The sequence below is a fragment of the Cetorhinus maximus genome, chromosome 7, assembly GCF_964194155.1.
Source record: "Cetorhinus maximus chromosome 7, sCetMax3.hap1.1, whole genome shotgun sequence".
Classification (NCBI taxonomy): Eukaryota; Metazoa; Chordata; class Chondrichthyes; order Lamniformes; family Cetorhinidae; genus Cetorhinus; species Cetorhinus maximus.
Genome location: NC_135885.1, coordinates 134744674 through 134768154, shown reverse-complemented (window position 1 = coordinate 134768154; position 23481 = coordinate 134744674). Strand labels below are relative to the sequence as shown.

At 45.9% G+C, this 23481-nt stretch overlaps 1 protein-coding gene across 6 annotated transcripts in view; it reads right to left on the bottom strand.

Moving 5' to 3' along the window:
• Positions 1-15098: 15098 nt before the first annotated feature.
• Positions 15099-23481, bottom strand: part of klf12b (Kruppel like factor 12b) — a 246205-nt gene continuing 237822 nt past the window's right edge. For all 6 annotated transcript variants that reach the window (XM_078545980.1, XM_078545983.1, XM_078545984.1 and 3 more), the window contains one exon: positions 15099-18659. In XM_078545980.1, the coding sequence (XP_078402106.1) occupies positions 18478-18659 (182 nt within the window). In that variant the 3' untranslated portion in view covers positions 15099-18477. The remainder of the gene's footprint in view (positions 18660-23481) is intronic.

Below are 23481 nucleotides of genomic sequence, written 5' to 3'. Positions count from 1 at the left end.
GGGACCACGCCGCCATTTTGCGCGGGCAGGCCAATTAAGGCCCGCCCAGTGTGTTTGGCAACTCCTGGGGACGGCGGGAGTGGGCGGGCACAGGCAGAACGGCAATTGCCGCCGGGTCCAATGGCGACCTGGCGGCTTGTTTAAAGGTCAAGCTGCCGCTGCACCAAGGCTGCTGTACAATGCCAGAGGTTGGGGGCAAGGCAAATCAGAAAGACTTTCAGGAGGGCAGGGCCGGTGGCCAGTGTGCTCCCAGTTTCTCTGATGAGTGCCTTGCTGCCCTCCTCGAGGAGGTGGCAGCACGGCGGGATGTGCTTGTCCCCGAGGACGGGAAGAGGAGACCACCCCACTTGACCAAGCGTGCGAGGGAGGAGGTTGTGGAGACTGGGAGCTCCCGTGGCGTGGTGCGGCGCTCATGGGCAAGCACTTCAATGACCTGCTGCGCACGGGAAGGGTGAGTAGCATGTTGGCATCATTCACTTCACCCATCATGAAACCTTCTCCCCCGCTGGCTGACAACCCATGTCTGAGTGGCCTGAGTGCAATGAGTTAGTGACGATATGTGTCCTTAGCTGGGCAGCCCACCAGAGATTGCCTGTGTGTCCAGCAGGAGACGGTTGAGATGAGATGGGCCCTGCACCCGCAGCATGTGGTGCAGTGACACCCATGTGACTGTGGTGGGTTCAACCTGGAGGAGCTACACCCAGGCATACTGGCCGAACTCCAAAACATGTGGAAGTCAGGGTGATGACATGGTGTGAGGGGATCTTCAAAGTCCTGTGGCACATATGGATGTACTGCCCTCTGGCGCTCCATGTCATTGTGCCTCCTTGAAACAGCTGGTACAACTGTGTGTTCCAACTGTGATGAAGGCAGCATGTGGGCGGGGGCGGGGTGGGGGGGTTGCGGGGGAAAGGACCAGGCATATTAGTGTGAGTGCCAGCCACCAGCGGGGGAAGGATGCACTGCAAACCTGCAGTGGCCAACTAGGCTTAGGGTGGGCTGACCATGAGGATGACGGTACGAGTATCAGTGTCAATGCAATTTTTTCATTTGCAGGAGAAGAATTCTCATAACAGCGCTGAGCGGGTGAGGACTGGCGGTGGGCCAGCCCAGGTAGTGGTGCTCAGCCGCCTCAAGCAGGAGGCCCTCGACCTGGAGAGGCGCCATGCGCCCAGGTCCACCGGAGCCGGAGAGGCTGGGGTTCCACAGGCAGGTATGTGTGGCCAACACTCATGTCACCAGTATTCTCCCAACATCCATGGCAGTGCTGATTGTTCAGTGAGTGATGTTACCAACATGGCTTGTCCAATGCGTGTGGTATGATGAGCGCTTGACGATCCGGGGGACAGGCCTGTACATTGACATTGCCCGCAGGCTAACTGATCGAATTTCCTTACTTTTTCTTTCAGCATCAGCGGCGCATGGCCAGGAGCAGGAGCAGCATGTGCCCCCTCTGACACCTGAGGGGCATGAAGTTGCATCATTGGAAGCATCACACCATCTCTGCCAGGCAGGCACCAGCGCAGGTACTGGCGTCTCGGTGGGCATTCAATCTTCGGCTAGTGTTCCAGAACACAGCGGTGAGGGCACTTCACAGTCACTGGAGCAGCTGGCGGAGACAGAGAGTGCCAATGGCGTCTGCAGTCGGAGGACTGCAGGGGCCCAAGCACATACTCAGTCTGTAGCAGATGATGAGCCTCTGGAGTTGTGGGCAATGCAGCCAAGAGCTCACATGCGGCCGGGTGCTCGGGAACATGAGATGTTGAGGCTCTGCTTGGCTTGGTGTCAGTGGTGGAGGAGTCTACGCGGGCCATAGCTGATGCATTGAGCATCATGGCTGAGCGCCAAGCTTCCTCCCTGGAGAGATTGGTGACTCTCATGGAGAGGCAGCTCCAGGGACAGGATCAGGGGTTCCTGGGGTTGCGCTCGGACCTGCAATCCCTCACAGGGGCATTGACCTCATCTGGTCAGTGCCCGTGTGGGCGATGGTTTGGCCACCAGCTATCCTACCTCGGTGCCCATCCATCTACAGTGAGCAGGGAGAACCAAATGGACCTCACGTCGGCGGAGCAGCTGCCTGTCGTCTCTGCGGGCACCTCTCAGAGTGCTGCGGATGAGGGCGGTAGCTTCTCCGCCCCTCTGCCAGTGACCGAGGCACCCAATGAGGCTGAGATGAATGGTGAGATGCCAGCTGCAGAGCTGACAGCTCCCTCCCAGGCGGGGCAAGCACAGGCTCGACGGGCCAGAGGACGTCCGCCAAGATTATCGAGGCCAACAGGACACCAGAGAGAGCAGGCTGTCTCAGATGCCAGTGCCAGCGAGGGGACACCACAAAGACATAGCACTCGCATACGAAAGTTGAAGGCACCTTAGGCACACCCCGGGTCCATCACTGGCGGTTTTCTGTTGCCTCCCCCCTCCAAAGAGTTGATTAGAACTTTGTGTGAAGTCCAACACTTTTTTATTTCTGTAATTTGACAAGACTTTGGTCACAATATTAAATTAATATTGTCTCAAATGGCTGTGGGTTCCTCTTTATTTGGAATGGTGCATGGATTCCTGAGATTGGATGAATGATTTGTGTGTCTTTCAGATTTATTGACGGCGCCCATTGCCAATCCTCCTATCCAGACAGATGAGGTCTCCAGGATGGAGGATACATGCCAGGCTTGTGTTGCACATCCATAGCTAAAAGTTCCTTGGATTAGAGCATTCCGGGTGTCCCTGCCTCCCTGGAGCATTCCCGGGTCAGCCTATGCCCCCTCAGCATTTACCTGTGCGTGCTCGGATTCACTGCTGGACTCATCGTGCTCAGCGGCAGACACTCCGTCTACATCTTCTTTGTCCACAGGGTCCCCCCTTTCCAGCGCAAGATGGTGGAGTGCAGCATGCAACGACTGTCACTGACACACGATCTGGGGGGTACTGGAGTGTGCCCCCGGAATGGTCCAGGCATCTGAAGCGCATTTTGAGAAGACTGATGATTCTCTCCACCACAGCCCTTGTGGAGGTGTGGCTTCCATTGCACCACTGCTCAGCTTCTGTTCTTGGATGGCAGAGAGGCGTCATGAGCCACCTTCAGAGGGGATAGTCCTTATCACCCAGCAGCCATCCATCCAGCCGGGCTGGAGCACTGAAGGGCCCCGACGCCTTGGAGTGTCTGAGGGTGTAGGCGTCATGGGAGCTGCCTGGGTACCATGCACAGACCTGTAGAATCAGCATCCTGTGATCACACACTATCTGCACGTTCATGGAGTGGAAGCCCTTCCTGTTGACAAAGACACCAGGCTCACCTGCTGGCGTGAAGCCTCTGGCTCGCTGTGTCTGGCTTGCCTGGTCCCAGCGGTAGTGAATGAAGGTCACTGCACGCCTGAACAGAGCGTCTGTCACCTGTTTGACACAAGTGTGGACAGCTGATTGGGAGACACCGCAGAGATCACCCACTGATCCCTGGAAAGAGCCGGAGATTTAGAAGCTGAGGGCAGCTGTGACCTTTAGAGAGATGGGCATGGGGTGTCCATCCACACAGTTAGCTGATATCTCTGGACCAATCATCTGACAGATAGTTTTGACTGTCTCCCTTGAGAGGTGGAGCCTCCTTCGGCACAGCACCTCAGACATATTGAGGTAGCTGCTTCGCCGCCTGTAAACCCTGGCAGCAGGATAGTGGCGTCTTCTGCGGCCCCTTCCGCCTTGGACTACCTCTTGGCCCTGCACCCCTTGTGCCTGCGCCTGACCTCCAAAAGGTGGCTCCCCTGGAGGCTGAATGTGGAATCTTGGCCTCCTCCCCTTTCTAGCCCTCCCTTCCTCCTCAGATGAGGTGCCTGCAGTGGAGAGATCACCTCCTATTCCCAAGCTCAGAGAGGCTTCCTGAAACCTACAGGCCCCAAAACAAATCCTCACTGAAAAGTGCTGACCTGAAGGTTATGAGTGCAGTCCAAGCAGTTGCTATGCGTTTCAGACTTCTCCACCTCACACACGCAACTTTCAATAACTTCTGAGCACTAACTGTTAAATCTCTGGATTCGCAAAAACAACGATCCCTCTTTCCCGCCCATGGATGAGGATCATTAAAGTTTCGGATAGCCGCAAGCCCGTTGAGCCCGTGCGAAGAGACGAATATCACACGGACGCCTCAAAATCCAGGACAGTTGGAACCATACCTCCCTTCATTGGCCCGGTAATGACTGGTGGCCGTGCAACGGACATAGTCACGCACCTGCCCAGCGAAATATCGCAATGGCGCGTGATGGCGTTGGGACGCCTGCCTGACATCACCATGCGTCATTTTACACGTCGGTGTGCGGGTCCCACCCCCTGCACACCGATAGAAAAATTCTGCCTGGTATGTTTCAGCTTCATTGAAAGGCTTCGCAAGTCCTCCCACTGCATCCCCTGCACACGGGTGAGTATGGAGAGAGAAGAGTGTGTGTGTGTGTGTGTGGAAAGGCCTTCTGGAGCCTCATGCCAGCACTCTCCCAAGCACGTGGGCCCTTCCCATATCACACTCATCGCAATATCCTGAGCATTTTCAATGTTCGCTTTCAGTTGACCATCTGAGCTGACCTGCATCTCCACCCCCCGACTGATCACACTCCCATGCAGCACCTAATCTCGTCCTTTCACTTGCAATTTAGACAGTATGGTAGTGATACAGTTTTTCTTTCACTCCCCCGTCCTTTACCCTCCCCCAGTCATCCATTTCCTTTCCCCCATCACCATCTACCCCCCTGGCATAACCTTCCACCTCCCCTCCATGACTTACCAGCCACAGCCCTTTTCTTTTGGGGATGTCCAGTTGAAGGTGCATGTTCATTTCCGTCCCGAAAATCCAAACCCCCACATTAACCTCCCCAACCTCCTCCTTCCCACCCCCAGGGTCAGTGTCTATCTTCGAGTCCCCACAAACCACCCCCACCGTCCCTTCCTTAATGTCTCACTCTACCCTTAGTCATTCTCACTATTTTCTTGTGCCACATTCACTCTCAGTTCTCTCCCCAGGAGGCAGTCGTGGACTCATCAGAGCCCTCCCTTGCATGTTCACCTGGACATCCCCCACTCCAGACTCCTACCCACTCTGGACCCCTCCCCCCCGTAACCCCTGGAATTCTTTCACCACCTACCCACTGGAACTCCTTTCCCCCCTTGGAACTCCTCCCACCCCGTCCCCCCTTCTTGGCTACTTCAGACGCCCTTACTTCTTCCTCTAGCCTTACTCCCTCCCCTCTCTGCATTCCTTCATCCACCTGGACTCCTTCCTTCCACAGCACATGTCACTCCATCAAAGAATTCCAATAAATTGGTTAAACATGATTTCCGTTTCACAAAACCATGTTGACTCTGCCTGTTTGCCTTGAATTTTTCTAAGTGCCCTGCCATAACATCTTTAATAATAGTTTGTAACATTTTCACTATGACAGATGTTAAGCTAACTGGTCTGTAGTTTCCTGCTTTCTGTCTCTCTCCCTTTTTGAATAAAGGAAAAAATATTCTGCACTGGATATCTGACTGCTCTACTCTTGTGTTGCTCCTCTTTTTCTTTCTTCCTTTGTACCGCAAGTCACGATAATAAAAACAGAAAATGTTGAAAATCCTTGGCAGGGCAGGTATCATCTGTGGAGAGAAACATAATTAATAGGCAGAATATTCTAGGGGCAACAGGGGTCTTGACTGCCGGCTAGGGAGCCGGCATGTATCCCACATCAACCCTTTTAAGGAAGGCCAGCCACATCTTGTGCCACTTAGGCACTTGACAGGCCAACAGGGGCCTTTCCCCAGGATCAAGGACCCCAGAGGCTGGTAGCTCTATTGAATGGTAACACTACTGGGGAGGCGGTGGCTGCTGCTGGGACAACACCCACCTGAGGCCTGGTATTCTCGCTGGATCCCAGGTCATAGGTGAGTGATGGTGGGAGGGGTTCGCAGAGGGGGGGCGGGGTTGGCTCCCAGCGGTCTCAGTGGGGCTGTCTTTCCAAATGCCGGGTCTCTTGATCAGACACTGAGTGCCTCTGAATGAGGGACCGCGCACCCCGACCCCTCACCGCCCCGCTACCCAAGCAGGCAAGCAACCCCGCATGGATTTGCTTGATGTGTTCCCCACGCGGTGACTCCACCCACCACCCCCCACCATCCCCCCCCACCACCCCACCCCCACCAGCCTGTGTGAATACCAACAACGCTTAAGTGGGCATTAATCACCTGGTTAAATGCCCTCCCTGCCACCAAATTCGCCACAAGGGAGGGCATTAAACTCCGCCCAACGTTTCAGTCAAAGTCCCTTCATCAGCAGAGTTTTTGTTCCAGATTTCCAGAATCTGCTCTATTATGCTTTTGTGTTAAGCCACTTGGGCAAACAGAGGCCATAGGATAGCAAAATGAATGACCCAATAAAGTGCATTGAGTACATAGTGTATACAGACGTACTCTTATCAATCAGAACTCTACCTTAGACTGTGTGAGTTCCTTTAACTTGTTGAAGGATTTTCAACTAATAATTTAGGTGTGCTTTCCAATCTGATTAGCTCCATTGGGCGTGAAGTTTGTCATCTTTTCAAAGAAATTCAGGCAGAGCGTAAAACTTGATGTGATTTTCACACTACTGCCAAAGACGGATTTCACTCCCATTAAATTTAAATTGGTACTGTCTGATCATCAAACTGATTAACCACTGAATTTGACTTCAAACACAGTTATATGCCAAGGGTCAGTATTTCCTGGGAAATATAATGTGCACTGACTTGCACAAAACAGTGATTTTGGCTGATTCGTTACCATTCTTTTCACATTCTGGAACTTGAGTGTGCTGTGCACAGACTGGCTGTCCCATTTCCCACCTTACAAAAATGATTACTCTTCAAAATAACTCAATTGACTGTAAAGATCTTTGGGACATCCTGAGGTTGTGAAAAGCGCCATAGTTCTTTTTCTCTTGAGAAGTTGTGTTTATCTTGCCAAAGATTGTAGGCAGTGTACACATATACATATATATTATTTCTACCACAGCAGTGAATAAACTTTGTCACTATTCTGTACTGGGCAGAGTATCCCATCCTTTTGCATGACTACTCTGTAAGAAAATGTCACATTATGATCAGAAAATTACATTTGAATAGTTTGCTTCTGGCAATCTTGTAGGGTGAATAAATCTGCTAATCAACCGTATAATATCTTTTGATATACCTTGTAATGGTAGTTCTGTTTATCCAAGTGTGTGGAACATTTTCACTATGGTAAAGGTGCTATATAAATGCAAGCAAAATACTGTAGATGCTGGAGACCTGTAATAAAACCAGAAAGTGCTGGAAAAACTCAGCAGATCTGGCAGCATCTGTGGAGAGAGAAACGGAGTTAATGTTGACTCTTCTTCAGAGCTAGATAAATACAAATTGTAGAAATGTCACCATGGATCAGGCACAGAGTGCACTGGGAGACGGCATTCCCAATGACAGCCACAAGTGATACAAAAATAGACTCAATGGCTGAAGGCACAAAAATAAATCGTGTGCTTTTGAAAAATTCAATATACCAGGAAGTGATTTCAAGACTATAGCCTGACTTGTATGTTTGGATGATGCTTTTAATCACTGCGATTTCATTGTTGTGTTTTATGACAGTAGAATTTTATTTCCTAACTCTTGTCTGGAGCTGAGTCTATCATTGATTCTCAGTCCCTTTGTTACCTCTAGACTTCACTATTCCTACTCGCTCTTGGTAGGCCTCCCATGTTTAGAACTCAGTAGTAACTAGATTTGTTGTCCCTCCCTCCTGTCAATCAGCCACCTTGTGACACAGTTGCGGAGGCTTCGACCAATAAGCTTCTTGCGCGGGCTATGCTTTGGGGCTTGGCTTTTCCAACAGTGAGGTGGCAACAAGCATGTAAGCGTCTCTACATGTGTCCTGAATAAAAGTTAAGCCTTTTGGCACCAAATCTGCTCCTCCCTCAAGTTATTACATCTGGCGACGAGGATAAATCCGACTTCTCTTCCATACTTGGCCCTGGTTGCTCGGCCCACAATCACGGGGGTCCCGGAAGGCACAGAGAGCCGACAGCGGCAGACAGACAGCTCCGAAGTTTAAAATAGACGGGACCTGCAGAATTCAAGAAGGAAAAGGAGAAGGGGCTCCTGCAGCATTTTCTTTTGAAGAGGTCACGGAGAAAGCGACCCAGCCCCGGTGAGCCTGCCGGGATCCCGAAAAGCGAGGGGAAAATGGCAGAGCCGGAACCGACAGGCTGCTGACAGCCTGAGGTTTGAAAAAAAAAAACGATCGCTGCCTTAAAGCAGTAACCGCATTTAAAGCAGCAAATGCCAGAAAAAGGAAAACAGCCAGCACCCGCAGAGGGAAAAAGAGAAAAGGCTTACTGATCATGGCGTTGTTCGGGAGGATCAATCTGTACGATGCATGGGATTGGAGTCAAGAGTATCGAGAGACTCGGTTTCTATTTCATTGTGAATGTAATTACTGATGGAGTTAATTGTAGACCTGTCCTGCTGAGTGTGTGGGGAAGCAAAACGTATAATCTTATCAGAAACCTGGCTGCCCGGATGCAGCCAGTACTAAGTCGTACAACGACTTAATTGTGGAGCTTGTGAAGGCACATTTTCAGCCCAAACCGTCTGTAATTAAGCAGCGCTTCAAGTTCAACATGGGAGTTTGTGCTCCAGGGGAATCTGTTGCTACCTTCGTGGTGAACCTGAAACTGAGCTGACCGAGTACAGGGAGGTCAGTGATGCCTTGAATGATATGCTGCAAGGACAGGCTTGTATGCGGGATGAATGACGACGCCATACAGCGCCATTTGCTTGCTGAATCGGATATTACTTTCAAACATGCTCTGGAACTTTCTCTCGCTATGGAGAGTGTCGCATAAGATTCTCAGGGTTTGCAGCACATAAACAATGGAGCAGCGCACCGTGTTAGGCAGAAGCCTGCCGCCGAGAATAGCGCAAAGAGTGGCACAGCAGATTGTCAGCGCGGTTCCCTGTCCACCAAATGACAAGTCGGGAAGGCTAATTACAATGCGTCAGCCGACAAGGTACACATTTGCTATAGACGTGGGGGAAATCATGCAGCAGAGGTATGCAGATTTAGAGAGGCAGAGTGCAACTATTGCCACAAGAAGGGACACCAGGCTAGGCTGTGCAGAACAAAAAATAAACAAACAGCAGAGAAGAAATCTGATTGAGTCAAACTGACGCTGCAGAAGCCGATGCTGCTGGTGTATACTCTCCGTATCATGGTTCGGTCATTAAATCTGAGCCCAGTGCAGTGACACTGCAGGTGAATGGCAAACAACTGCAGATGGAGGTGGATACCGGTGCATCAGCTACTGTTGTTGGGGAGCACACATTCAAGTACCTCAGTGAAGGGAGTCAGCCATTGACATTGGAGCATACGCCCACCAACCTACACTGGAGAGCCCATTCATGTCAGAGGCATTGCTGCTGTTCCAGTCTGCTTCAATAGCAGACAGCCTAACTTCCTGTGATGGTCATAGACGGGGAGGGGCCCAGTCTTTTGAGTCGAGATTGGCTGCAGAAAATAAAACTAGGCTGGTCAGAAATATTCCATTTGAAGTCCGATGAAACTCCAGAGCTCGTGAAGAAATGTGACACTGTTTTTCAAGATGAATTGGGAAAAACTGAAGGGCATGCAAACTAAAGTACACATCGATCGCCAGGCAACACCACATTTCTTCAAGGTCAGGCCAATGCCTTACTCACTGAGGGAAAAAGTCAAAGCAGAGTTGTGTCGGTTGGAAAACCTGGGAATAATTCAGCCTGTCCAGTTTTCTGAGTCAGCCACACCCATTGTTCCAGTTGTCAAGCGAGACCACACCATACGTCTATGCAGCGACTACAAGCTGACAGTCAACAGAGCAGCAAAATTATACAAATACCCCATTCCCAAAATCGATAACTTGTACGCAAAGTCAGCAGGGGGCAAGTCATTCACAAAGCTAGACATGAGTCATTGTCATGAAGAGATATTAATGTATATAATGTTATTGGAAATTATTTTAAATTGGGCTTGCAGTAGAGTCTGTGTCTGTGGGTGAGCGTCTGGGTGCTTTGATGTATAGTAATTTTGAGATGTAAAACAGTAAGGTAGAGGGTACATTGGAATTTGTTGAATAAACCATTCAAAGACCGGGGGTGAAATCTTGCACCTAGCTAGGAGACACCAAGCAATATGTTTATGCCTCTGTTAAAGTTGGTACTATGAAAGGGGTTTCATTGTTAGAAGAGGTGGAATTCAAAGGGCCTGGTGGTACAATGAGAATTTACATTCAAAGGGAAGGCTAGGTATATACAGAAGAGTTTTGTGTGGGGAAGTCAGAGGCATGTGAGATCTAAGCCGCCTGTAAGCCTACAACAATGCGAAGGAACAAATTGAAAGGGACCTTATTTTTAATTCGTGAGATGAAATGTGCTTTGCCTGGTGTCTAAGTCTTATGGGTTATTGTAGCCTTGGGGAAGGTTACCCGGGTGTGATTAATTTGGGGATTTGTTTAATAGTTATTATGGTAGTAATTTGTAGCCATGTGTATGTGTTTAATACCTTGTAAAATTAATAAATGTTTAATTTAATTTATATAAAAAACCTCTGGAGGCTTGGTAGTTTCATTTCTGAATTCAGAGTTGCATCTCAAACATACCAATTGAAACTATAGGTTATGACAGTTGTTTAAAGTTTCCCTCTGGGATTTTAAATAACTCAGCCTTTACCAACTGCTGTGTCATAATAGTCATGCCCACCAGCAGTTGGAATTGGACAGCTCATCAAGAGTGTATGTGACAATCAATACTCACAGAGGCCTCTACAGTATACCTGGCTGCCTTTTGGAGTTCCCTCCACATCAGCTATTTTTCAGCGAACCATGGAGATTCTCCTGCAGGGGCATCCACAAGTGGTCATGTACCTAGATGACATCCTCGTCGCTGGACCGACTGAAGCTGAACATTTAGTTGACCTTGAGGAAGTGCTGAAAGGATTCCTGGAAGCAGGTTTGCAGTTGAAGTCAGAAAAATGCACATTCCAGGCATCTGAGGTAACCTACCTGGGCCACAGAGCGGACGCTTATGGGGTTGCATCCTGTTGAAGACAAGGTCCAAGTCATTAAAGAGGAACCATCACCCTGTAATGTGACAAAGCTTAAATCATTCTTCGGGATGATAAATGATTACAGCTGTGCCTAATCTGTCCACTGTGCTTTCACCACTCCGCCTATTGCTGAGGAAGGTCCATCGCTGGTCATGGGGTCCACAGCATGAAGAAGCCTTTGCAGCAGCAAAGAAACTGCTTCAGTCATCTTGCTTGGTGATACATTATGACCCAGCTAAAGAGCTAGTGTTGACGTGTGATGCTTCTCCCTATGGCATAGGAGCCATATTGTCGCATAAAATGGAGGACGGGTCAAGAAAGCACATACACATGGAAAGCCCATCGGCTACGTTTCAAGAACACCCACCCAGGATGAAAAGGGCTACTGCCAGCTGGAGAAGGAAGAGCTGTGGGTTGTGTTTGGTGTCAAGAAGTTTCACCAATACCTACGTGACGATATTTTGCAATTGTGTCTGACCATAAGCCGCTGACAGGCTTGTTCAGCGAAGACAAAGCTAATCCATCTATAGCTTCAGTGAGAATCCAATGTTGGGCCCTGACTCTATCAGCTTATGAGTAGGCATTCATGTACCACCCTGGCTCACATATAGCCAATGCAGACGCATTGTCTTCTGTTACTGGGCAGCACTGCTAACACAAGAGTTTGTGTTGTTGTTAAATTTTTTGGATTCATCACTTGTATGTGCCAAACACGTCAAGAATTGGACAAGCAGAGATCCAGTACTGTCAAAAATCAAAGACTTTGTTTTACACGACTGGCCAAGTACCCATGTGTCCGATGACCCGCGTCCCTTTTATTCCAGGAGAACTGAACTGAATTGCCAGGACGGAATCTTGCTGTGGGGTTCCAGGGTTCCCAGGGTAGACAGTCACTCTTGACAGAGCTCCAAAGGGCACACCCAGGCACGTCAAGAATGAAGATATTGGCGCGTAGTTACGTCTGGTAGCCAGGAATAGTGACATCAAGAATGTGGTTAAACACTGTTCCCTTTGCCAGGAACACCAGGAGATACCTGTTTCAGCTCCTCTTCACCCATGGAAATGGCCTGGCCGTGTTTGGGTCAGACTGCATATTGACTATGTGGGACCGTTCCTGGACACCATGTTCCTGTTACTCATTGATGCACATTCAAAGTGGCTTGATGTCCACAAGGTAAAAAAAGCACCAACTTCAGCTGCAACTATTGAGAAGCACCGTCACTCCTTTAGTATACAAGGTTTGCTTGAGATTATTGCCTCTGATAATGGAACAGTTTTCACCAGAATCAAATTTCAGAGGTTCACAGACCTGAACGGTATCCAGCACGTAAAGGCTGCTCCCTGGCATCCTTCATCAAACGGTCTCGCCGAAAGAGCTGTCCAGACCTTTAAAGCCGGTATGAAGAAGTTGTCTGGAGGTACTTTGGAGTGTCGTCTTTCCAGATTCCTTCTGAGTTACTGCACAACACCACAGATCACCACGGACTCCATCCCGTCAGAGCTGCTGATGAAGTGCCACTTGCGCACGTGTTTGGATTTGGTGTTTCCCAATTTGGAGGGGAAGGTGAGGCAGAAACAAACTATTCAAATTGAACCACAGCCTGCACAGCAGTGCTGGCACGTTCAAAGTAGGCCACCCTGTGTATGTATAACTTTGGAAGTGGACCGTGCTGGACTGCAGGAGCCATCATTTCAGAGGCTGGTCCATTATCATTTTGAGTTCAAATCGAGAGCAGAATATTGCACAAACGTGTGGATCACATTCGAGCAAGAGAAACATCCCAACGAATGCAAGATCAACTTGCGATTGATGTTTCGCTGCCAACCTCTGAGGTGTATGCTCGCCCTACAGCTGCCATTCCTGACATACCCACCAAGCTGCTGAATACAGACCCACCCAGTTCCAGTGATGCATCTTTTTGCGCAGCTCAAGATGCCATTACTCCTTTTCCAGAACCTCCCTCAGCAGAGCTGTGCCGCTCTGACCGCCCCTGCAGAGCACCTCAGGGGCTTAATCTGTGGTCACAAGAGACATTACAAATGTTTGGTTAATTTTCAGACATGATACTGTTAACACAAGGAGCTTAAGGGAGAGAAAATGTAGTAAATAGATTTGTTGTCCCTCCCTCCTGTCAATCAACCACCATGTGACATAGTTGCAGAGGCTTCGACCAATAAGCTTCTTGCACAGACTGTGCCTCGGGGCTTGGTTTTTCTGACAGTGAAATGGCGACAAGCATGTAAGCATCTCTACATGTGCCCCGAATAAAAGTTAAGCCTTTTTGCACCAAGCTTGCTCCTCCCTCAAGTTGTAAATTTGAGGCCATTCAAACTCTACGGCTTCTATCCTAAATCGCACCAAGTCCCATTCACCCATCATCCATGTGCTTGCTGAATGACACTGGCTCCCATTTAAGCAATGCCACGATTTAAAAAATTCTTATCCTTGTTTTCAAATCCCTCCATGGCCTTGTCCTCTCGCTATGTCTATTAACTCCTCCAGCCCGACAATCCTCCGAGATATCAGTGCTCCTGTAATTCTGGCATGTAAAGCATCATTGATTTTAATCGCTCCACCATTGATGGCCATGCCTTCAGCTGAATTTCTCTTCCCAACCTCGTCCATTTCTCTTTTTTCCTTTAAGATGCTTCTGAAAACCTATCTCTTTTGACTAAGCTTTGGATCACCTGCCCCTGTATCTCCTTCAGTGGCTTAGTGTTAAATTTTTCCTGATAAGGCTCCTATGAAGCACGTTGGGACTTTTTTTCCATGTTAAAGGCGCTATGCAAATATAAAGTGTTGCTTTACATACATTATCAGGACCTGATTATATTAATCTAAGCTTGGAAGCTTTTCTCTGTGCAGATCACCATTATGATGTAGCCATTAACTGTGATACCAAGAAGATGCAGAGAATAAATACCCTTTGCTGTAGATAATAAGGATGTTCAATATGGAGTAGGTCATTTTTAAATATCTCTTAGACGTACGGTGCACCTCTGAATTATTGCTGCCATTTGTGCTACACCCCTCCTGGCATATCCAAAATTTTGGAAGTTCAATATTAATAGTCATTTGGTAGTACAGAACTTGAGTATTGCTGGAAAAAAAGAGACATGTCTAAGCTTTTTGACTTGCACTCATCAGGACAATTGCAAGAATATAAGTGGGAAAACAACCATTTAAACTGTATGTGAAGAGAGTGCTGATTGGTTGGCAAGTGGCGTTGCCATGGAGAAAGCACCACTGATGGTTATTGACAGTTAACTACCAAGCACTGTTTGAAATTTAAACTAGGCAGCTTGACACGAGTGTCCTGACGAGTGCGAGATGAAAAGCTTAGACATGTCACTTTTTCAGCAATACTCAAGCTCAGTATTGTTTAAACCTCTTCCCAATTATAGAAACAATACAGTACACCACCTGCAACTTACCCTTCACTAGAACATATATTTCAAAGAGCAGGTTGCACATTTATTATTTGCCAATGCTAGAATGAATATTTTTTTAAATGCTTAAAGAGTGAATTAGAATTTGTTAGTTGCATATTTAATGTGCTTCTGAAATGTATATTGAATCTCAAATTGAAAAAAAAAAGATCCAGAGGCCCAGGTTAATGCTCTAGCAACCAGTGGAATTTAAATTCATTGTTAAATCTGGAATATAAAGCCAATCTCAATAATGGTGATCATGGCAACTAGCACTGATTGTTTTAAAAACCCATCTGATTCACTACTGTCCATTAGGGAAGGAAAGCTGCCATCATTACACTGTCTGGCCTTTGTGGGTCATCAGATCCACTGCAATGTGGTTGACTCTCAACCATCCCCTGAAAAGGCTGAGTTTAGCCCCTCAGTTTAAGGGCAATTAGGGATGGGCAACAAACGTTGGCTTTGCCAGCAATGTCCACATCCCATGAAAGAATAAAGGAAAAGAAACACAAACTTTCCAACATTCCTGTAATATGTTCTGACTCTCCCAAGAGTTAATTGGATTTGTTACATACAAAAGCAACTTTATTTAACCTTCATGCCTCCATTCATATTTCAGGTAATTACAAATGCATACGTTTAAGGATGTGTACTATAGTTCTTCAATTCACAGCTCAGCTTATATGAAAGTTGAATACAGAAACGCAAAGCACTGACGGAGAAGTTTCGGGACACATGAAAAACTAAACACTTGTTCATTTTTGTCTTTCAGACTGGGGCAAAACAGAACATCCTCTCACAGAATTTCATTACAGGGACTCCCTTTACATTTCTGGGTGATACCATCATTTTACAGTAAGATGAAAAGCTCTGGATATATTTACAATACATACATTGTACATAAATACAAGAACAACACTTACATAAATGTTAATAAACGTGTCACATACTTATTGCCTGAACTAAATAGTGTACAAAGACCAAGAAAAGGCAATCTTCTTCAGAAGATCCAAAAAATGGAATTCATTCCTAAAGAAGAAAACACTGGGGTTTAAAAACTATTGCAGGACTTATGCAAGTCCTTTAATAAATCAGCCAATTTGTATACTTTGTTTGCAAAATTCACTGGGTACACTTTAGAACTAAAAGTTAGAAGCCTTCCAATTTAGTTTCCCCCCCCACCCCCAATGCTATTTACAGTCTATGTAAAACTATGACTCTCAAAATACTTTGAACTTTCACATATAATACATTATATTTAAAATAGATGTCCTAACTAGTACAGTAAAATATCAGAATGGTTTTTGAGAGTTTGGATGTTAATCCCTGTATAAATCTTTTTTTTTTCTCAACTGAGGCTAATTCAAAGTGCAAGACATTGTGTCTTTGTGGCTTCAAAAGGAGCTGGTAACTTTTAAGGACAGTATCCATCTTCAAGAAATCATACTTTCATCTCCTGGACTTTAAGCTGCAACTTTAAACCTTGGCCTTCACTGATTTCTTTTCTGTACAAAATGTTTTGTTAGTAAGTTCAGATGTGAGGGTGATCCATATTTCATAAAACACTTACAGTTTAATTATGGTATTTTATTAAATTAAGTGGAATGGGTATTTTGATAGTTTCACAAGATGGACTGCTGTTGAAACAACTTGTGAAATTTGGAGAGAGAGAACTAAGATGTTAAAGTTAATGGCCCTGTCTGTTATGGCGGGTCCTTAAAATCAGGTTCATATGAAGGCCAACAGTTTACTCCTTGAAGAATACTGCCCTGTGAGGGGGTAAGGGGTTTAATACTTTCAACATTATTGACAATTTGTGCAACACAAGAATGAACTCGGCACTATTAGTATTCCAATTTCACATTTGTACAAACATGTTGTCTCGACAAGAAGACAAGTAGAAATCAGCATTTCAGAAGAAAGACACCTCCGACTCTCCCTTTTCTTCTTCATGTGATATAATGTCACATTAATCGGGTTAGAAGATGCTACTGGCAGGCTTCAAATATCAATAAGAGCAGCTCTGCGCTGTGTTTATCAGTCTTTTTTGATTTTTTTTTCCCCTAGAAATATTGCTGTCTTCAAGCAGATGAGCGGAATGAACTGTCACCTACTGTACATACGATTTTAAAAAGTAGATTTGAACCAGTCAAGATAATATGGATAAATACTCATAGAAAACTCATACAGTTTCCCCAATAGTGAGGTGAAAGAGTTTAACTGTGCCTGTGTGATTAAGACAGTGATTGCTTAAAGAAGCCTCCTATACACAAGGGACATTATCATTAACTGAAACCCAGCAAAGTAGACCTTAGCTCTTACTTAACTAACAAATTATTGTCGGCTGTTTCCCTGTTAAGTAAAAAGGAATCTAATTCATGCACTTCTAATTTGTACAGTAATACACCGCAATATAAAAACTCTTAGTAATGACCGATACTCTGGAGAGTTGTAGCAAGTTCTTCACTGGTAATCTTAAGCAATGAATAACTAATGAAATTGTCATTTTCTCCCCATCACCGCTGCCTGTTATCAGCAGAACCTTTTCCTATTTTTACCTTGCATTTCATGTCGAGCATTAAGTGTTCTAATGGACGGTGCCAGCAACCAATAGATGGGGAAATGCACAATTCTGCGTGGTTCAAATGCTGCGGTTATGAAAGATAATGTGGCAGTAGACCATCAACTCCATAGCATTAATCAAAGTCCAACAAATAGAAAGACTTAGATTCTATATGTAGAACAAGGATTCTGTGATATGTTGCCCGCACTATTATTATTAGAGGCCTATGAAACACTGCACTTAATGGTAAATTTGCTTTTGAATAATATTGGGCCAACATGATAGCTCCCTTTTTATGTCATAGTTCTACGAGATGCTATTTTCTGATGGAAACACAATTGAAACAAAATAAGGCTTCAGGTAATTATGATAGCCCAAAGAATGTGATTAAAAGCTAGAAGAGACCTACAGGCTTCTAATAGAACCAATAACGCATAGCCCGAAAAAAAAAATCCATATTCCTAATTTGCACATAGTTTGTTAATACATTTCTTTGACACTATGTGATACACCCCTACATAACTTAATGGAAAATAAAACTGGATCAATGTGGTTCCAGTGAGAAATGCACAATCCCCGGTGAGTGCAGTCATGCAGGTGGCTGGATACCTGGAAAAGCATAAGCACCAAGTCATAACGTACTATGGTGTACAACAAGTCACCAAAGCTGTACTGCCTCTATTTCCCCCCACCCACCCCCAGTTTATTTACGTGACCCAGTAGAGATCACTGCAGCTGATGTAATTCTTCAACTAAAGGAGGGGTTTTTGATTGATTCTGTTGCAGAATAGTGACCTGTCCATCATGATCCACGATCCTGCTACTGATGCATAAATCACTTCATCGAGTGTGGACCATGTTATCCTCCACGCACCAATGTTTAGGGCATGAGTGTGCAGTAGAGGAAAATATCCTCGCTTGTTGCTTTTTTATTTTTCAAATGAGGTCTCTACAAGACAGAGCTTTCCAAACCAGTATAAAAAAGTGGAAATAGAAATGATGGGTTAAACTAAGTTCTGAACTAACATTTAGCACTAAATACCATCCCATTGCTACAGGTTTATCCAGTAGTTGAAGAATCGTAGTAAAGACAAATTGATTTAAAATGAGAACTATTTTTTTTAAAAATGCACCAACTCATTGTGAATAGCTTTGGACAAGAACGCAGGCCAAACTGAAACAATCTAAATTGCTAAATGGCCGACAGTTGGTTTTGACTGTCAGCAGTGGGAAAGATTAGAGTGCTTTTTATCTTTTTCTCCTTTCGGGTGATGGGAGATGTCTCCTCACTCAATACTCTTGATAATTCAGCCCAGCTGAATTCGGGAGGGGTCTGGAAGAGATCCGGCTCTGGTGCCCCACTGTTCTCCAAAACACTTTCAAACAAGCATGTGCCTTCGACGATGCAGTGCCAGGTGATCGGAGCGTGAGAAACTGCGGTCACAGTCTGCACACTTGAAGGGTTTTACCCCCGTGTGCTTCCGGTAGTGCCTTGTAAGCTCATCTGAACGAGCAAATTTCCATGTACAGCCTTCCCATGTGCATTTGTAAGGTTTTTCACCTAAAAGTGGGCATAAAAGAAGTGAGTTAAAATTAATGGCAACATTGTTCTGGTGATATTTATGTCCTTAAAGGCGGAGCCAACTTTAAAAAACACAGTTCATAAGTAAATAACATCATGTAGTAACTACGGAAGACCATCCCACTGCAAAATAAGAAAAGATCAATTAATTCCAATATAAAAACCATTATCAGAATATATCTTAGAAGGACAACTTACAGAAGGGAGGTCATCTGGACCATCCTCAGTGTGCCAGCTCTTTCAAACAGCTTTTCAATTAGTCCCACTCCCCCACTTTTTCCCCATAGTTTCTACATTCTTCCTCTCCAAGTATTTATCCAATTTCCTATTGAATGTTACTGAAATCATAGAATTTTAGAATGGTTACAGCACAAAGGGAGGCCATCGGGTCCGTCATGTCTATGCCGGCTCTCTGTGAGAGCAAGTCACCTCTTTCCACTCCCCCTATAGCCCTGAAAATGTTTCCTCTTCAGATAATGATCCAGTTCTCTTTTGAAAGCCTTGATTGAATCTACCTCCACCACACTCTCTGGCAGTGCACTCCAGATCCTAACTACTAGCTGCGACAAAAAAAATCTTTTCTCGTGTCACCATTGATTCTTTTGCCAATCACAAAAAATCTGTGCCTTCTGGTTCTCGAACCTTCCACCAATGGGAACAGTTTCTCCCTATCTACACTATCCAGGTCCCTCGTGATTTTGAACATCTCTATCAAATCAAACGTTAATGAATTTGCTTCCGCCACTCTTTCAGCCAGGTCTTCCGGATGATAACAAGTTGTTGTGTTTCAAAAACGATATTATCTTTCCCTTCTGATTCTTCTGTCAATTATCTTCAATCTATGTTGTCCGGTTACAGTTTCTAGAAAAACACTCACGTTTAATTTTCAAAAGACTTGCCAATTAATTGGTTACCAAATGCTGTTACAATTCTTAATCCAGAATACAGCTCTACTGAACAGGGGTTCTCAACCTTTTTGCTTCTGAGGACCCTCACTCCCAACCCCACCACATTATAAACATGCCACGGAGTCGCTGCAACACAATACACATGTTTAAACAGCCGCTGGATACAGGGAGGGAAGAGCAGATGCCCTGGAGGAACGGTCTCAATCTTGGTGAGAAGGAAATCCATGATCTCTTTGCACTTGTTGAAGGTGAGGTTGGAGACAACGTTGGAGGAGAGGAGTTTAAGACTTAGGGAGTGAATGGTTTATAATCCAAAAGACTGTTTTCATTCATGTAACACAGAGAAGGAAACTATGGCAGTCATCATTTATTAACTTATTATTTGGATACACAACCACCTCATGTCATTTGTCCTGCTCTTTGCTTGCTATTTTATCTCTTCTTCGTTCCTGCTCCCCACTGATTCAGTTTGGCACACGTTAGTTGATTACGTAATGAGTCAATTAATCAGCACTGACATCTCTTCAATGATTTACACATTTTGTTCTCTTGGGTGTCCAGACAAGGTCGCTGTAGCATGAGGGTGTTCAGGGTTGAAAGGGTTAATGTGTGGGACTGAAGAAACAGTACCGCCTACATGATGACGTAGGGCACACATAACAAAGAGTCGAGGGGAAGAATGCTCATGGCCTAGACTTGTCATGTATGTCTGTACATAGTTATGTTTATCCAATAAACCAGTTATACTTTAGAAATACCTATGTCTCAGCAATCGTTCCTGAAACAGTCACAACCAACACACAACATAGTGGCAGCTGTGAGGAACCCCGGAACCTCCGAAAATCAACTCTGAAGAAGTTTGCAAGCCTGAACTGGAAAAAGGCATCAAAACTGAAGCCTTCGGTAAGACAGTTGAAAATCGCCAAAAGAGCTCCACAGGAGAGGTGGAGGCACAGAGAGGCAGAAAAAAATCAACTGTTCGGCTTAGTAAGGGCTGCACCACAGCACGTGGTGGTCCATGAAAAATCCCGATCCAGCAGCAGAGTCAGTGAACCCAACGGCGATTGAGGGAGGGTGAGCAAACCTTGAAAAAGCATCGAAACCTCCAGTTTAATGGTGCAATAAGCAAGCAGCACTGGGCAAATTCCACTTCTAGCGAGCACGGGTTTCAACCAGCCTGGGTCCGAGGTGACACGTGGTGACCGTGTGAGGCAGCAATCGGAAAAAAACATTGGCCGATTTCCCCAACGGGAACGGAGCTTAATGCCAACTTTCAGCAAACAATTTAAAAACCCTGTGAAGTTTAAGGAATGAAGAGTAGAAAGGGTCAGCGACCACAGAAGGGTATCAGTGAAAGGCTGATCAGCGTGGGGAAAAATGCATTACTGCAAGAGGTGCTTAAAAATTAAGACACACCTCCTGGAAGCTAAAAACAGCTATTAATTCCAAATTCGAAGCCCCACCCAATCAGACGTGAAATCGCGCGAGATGACATCGGGCGAGCTTCCCGGTGTCATCCCGCATTCGGAAATGACGCAAAAGTCGGAAGTGTGTCCGCCGACAATTAAGCCCATTAATGGAGCAACTGACTCTAATTTTTCATGGTCCGTCCAACCTTACGGTTGGCAGAGGGGGTGAATCAGCCAGGCGGCCTTTACATTTTTCATGAAACGTCATCCAAGAGCGGGATGAGGTTTCCGTTATGAAATAAAATAAAAATAAAAATAAAAATTTGTGGGCAGCATTTTTATCATCAATATTTTCAGGTGCCTGATTCCGATGCTTGGACTTCTCTTTCCCCAGCTTTTTGAAACTTTATTTGATGGTTTTCCGGTCTGCAGTTCCCCAAGGCAGCCCTCTGCCATGAGGGAGTTTTCTCTCAGCGCTCGCCCGCGTTGACATCATCGCCCATCCTCCTGCCGCCCCTCCCACACCCTGGCAGCGCTGAGCTTTTCAGCGTGCGTTTCACGCTGGCTGACCGTTAATTGGCCAACCAGCGTGAAATTGTGGTTGGGGGCCGATCGTGGTCGGCGGTCAGTTTTGTGGCCGATCCCGGGCACACCGAGCTAAAAATACAGGCCCGTGGCTCAGAAAACCCCCAATGATGGTACAATTTATTAAAGAAAGCAATGTCCAAGAAACTCCTGGGAAGAAGACACCTAATGGAATAAAAGTTGAAGACACCGTCAAACCTTGCCAGCACTGTGGCACCAAAAAGCCCCACAGGTGCAAACCGTGTGCTACAAGCACTGCAGAATTCTTTCACTGCAAAAGGTTTGGCCGCTTTGTTAAGGTGTGCAGAACTAAAGCCTCTAGAAATACAGAAGATAACGAGAGAGTCTTCACACACAAAGCCATCAATGAAATTGAGGAATCTCAACAAGAAGAGGAACGACAATGTTTCCTCGGTGAGATCAAAGACCCCCAGATACACGTGCCAGAATGTAGATATTTGTGTCAATGGACATATCACTAATTTCATATTGGATACAGAAGCAAGCATGACAGTCTTATCAGTCAAAGAACCATGGCTAGAAACACAATGCCTGAAGCCAACTACAATCCAGTCATATGGTCCAGGAGGGATTGTGCTACAGGTTAAAGATACGTTGCAAGCAACACTCCAATATAAGAATAATCAGATACTGGAAATGTTATATGTCCTTAACCATCAGGGATTCTCTCTTCTGAGTTGAAAAGCTTATGTCAACCTCAATCTCATCAAAAAGGTTGAGGAATTTAACCAGCAAGATCCAGGTCTGACTTCAAAAAAAGACTTTCCGAAACTATTCACTGATCCGGGAAGGCTGAAGACCAAGTACAGCATAATGTTGAGGAAAGATGCTAAACCTGTGTGTCTTTTCACACCTAGGAAGGTACCACATCCACTGATGAAGCAGGTCCAGTTGCAACTAGAAGACATGGCCAAGGTGGGAGTCATCACTCCTGTCACTAAGCCTGCCGACTGATGCTCTGGAATGGTTCTGGTTCCTAATCCAATTGGGTCCCTTCGCACCTATGTGGGCTTGACTCAACTTCACAAGGCTGTGGCGAGGGGAATTCACCCAATAACCTCAGTAGGCGACAGCTTAACTAAGCTATCCAAGAGTACAATGTTCTTGAAACTGGATGCCAATAGCCGCTTTTGGTGGATGCCGTTAGATTTTTTAAAAAATCCTTTATGGGAACTGGGCATCACCAGCATGGCCAGCACTTGTTACCCATCCCTAATTATCCTTGAACTGGGTGGCTTGCTCAGCCACTTCAGAGGGCAGTTAAGAGTCAATCACATTGCTGTGAGTCTGGAGTCACGTGTAGGTCAGACCAGGTAAGGATGGCAGATTTCCTTCTCTAAAAGGCATGAGTGAACCCAATGGGTTTTTATGACAACTGGTGATAGCTTCATGATTACCATTACTGTTCTAACTTTGTATTCCAGATTCATTAATTGAATTTAAATTCCACCAGCTCCCTGTGGTGGGATTATGAACCCTTTGCCCCTCCAAGGCATTAGCCTGGGCCTCTGGGTGATGAGTCCAGTGATTTTACCACTATGCCACCTTCTGCTTATGTAAACAATGGTGGTGGTTGAGAGCTGAGTAAAGAGTAGAAAAATGCAACTTGCGCAATCATTTTGAATATCGTGCAAAATACAGATAGCCACTCTCTGTTATCCTAATCCTTTCCCACTCACTTGTTTTCTCCTCAGCTCCATTAATGGATCTGGCATACAGTGTATGTGTTTTTTTGCTTTCATCATGACCTCAGCAAAAAAGCTGAAGGATTTATATTTTACCAAAAATTTCATCACAGCTGGCAGGAGAGGGGTGCAAGGCGAGGGGATTTCATTTTCAAGTATTCTGTAATTGAAGGGAATAGGTCTCACAGCAAGT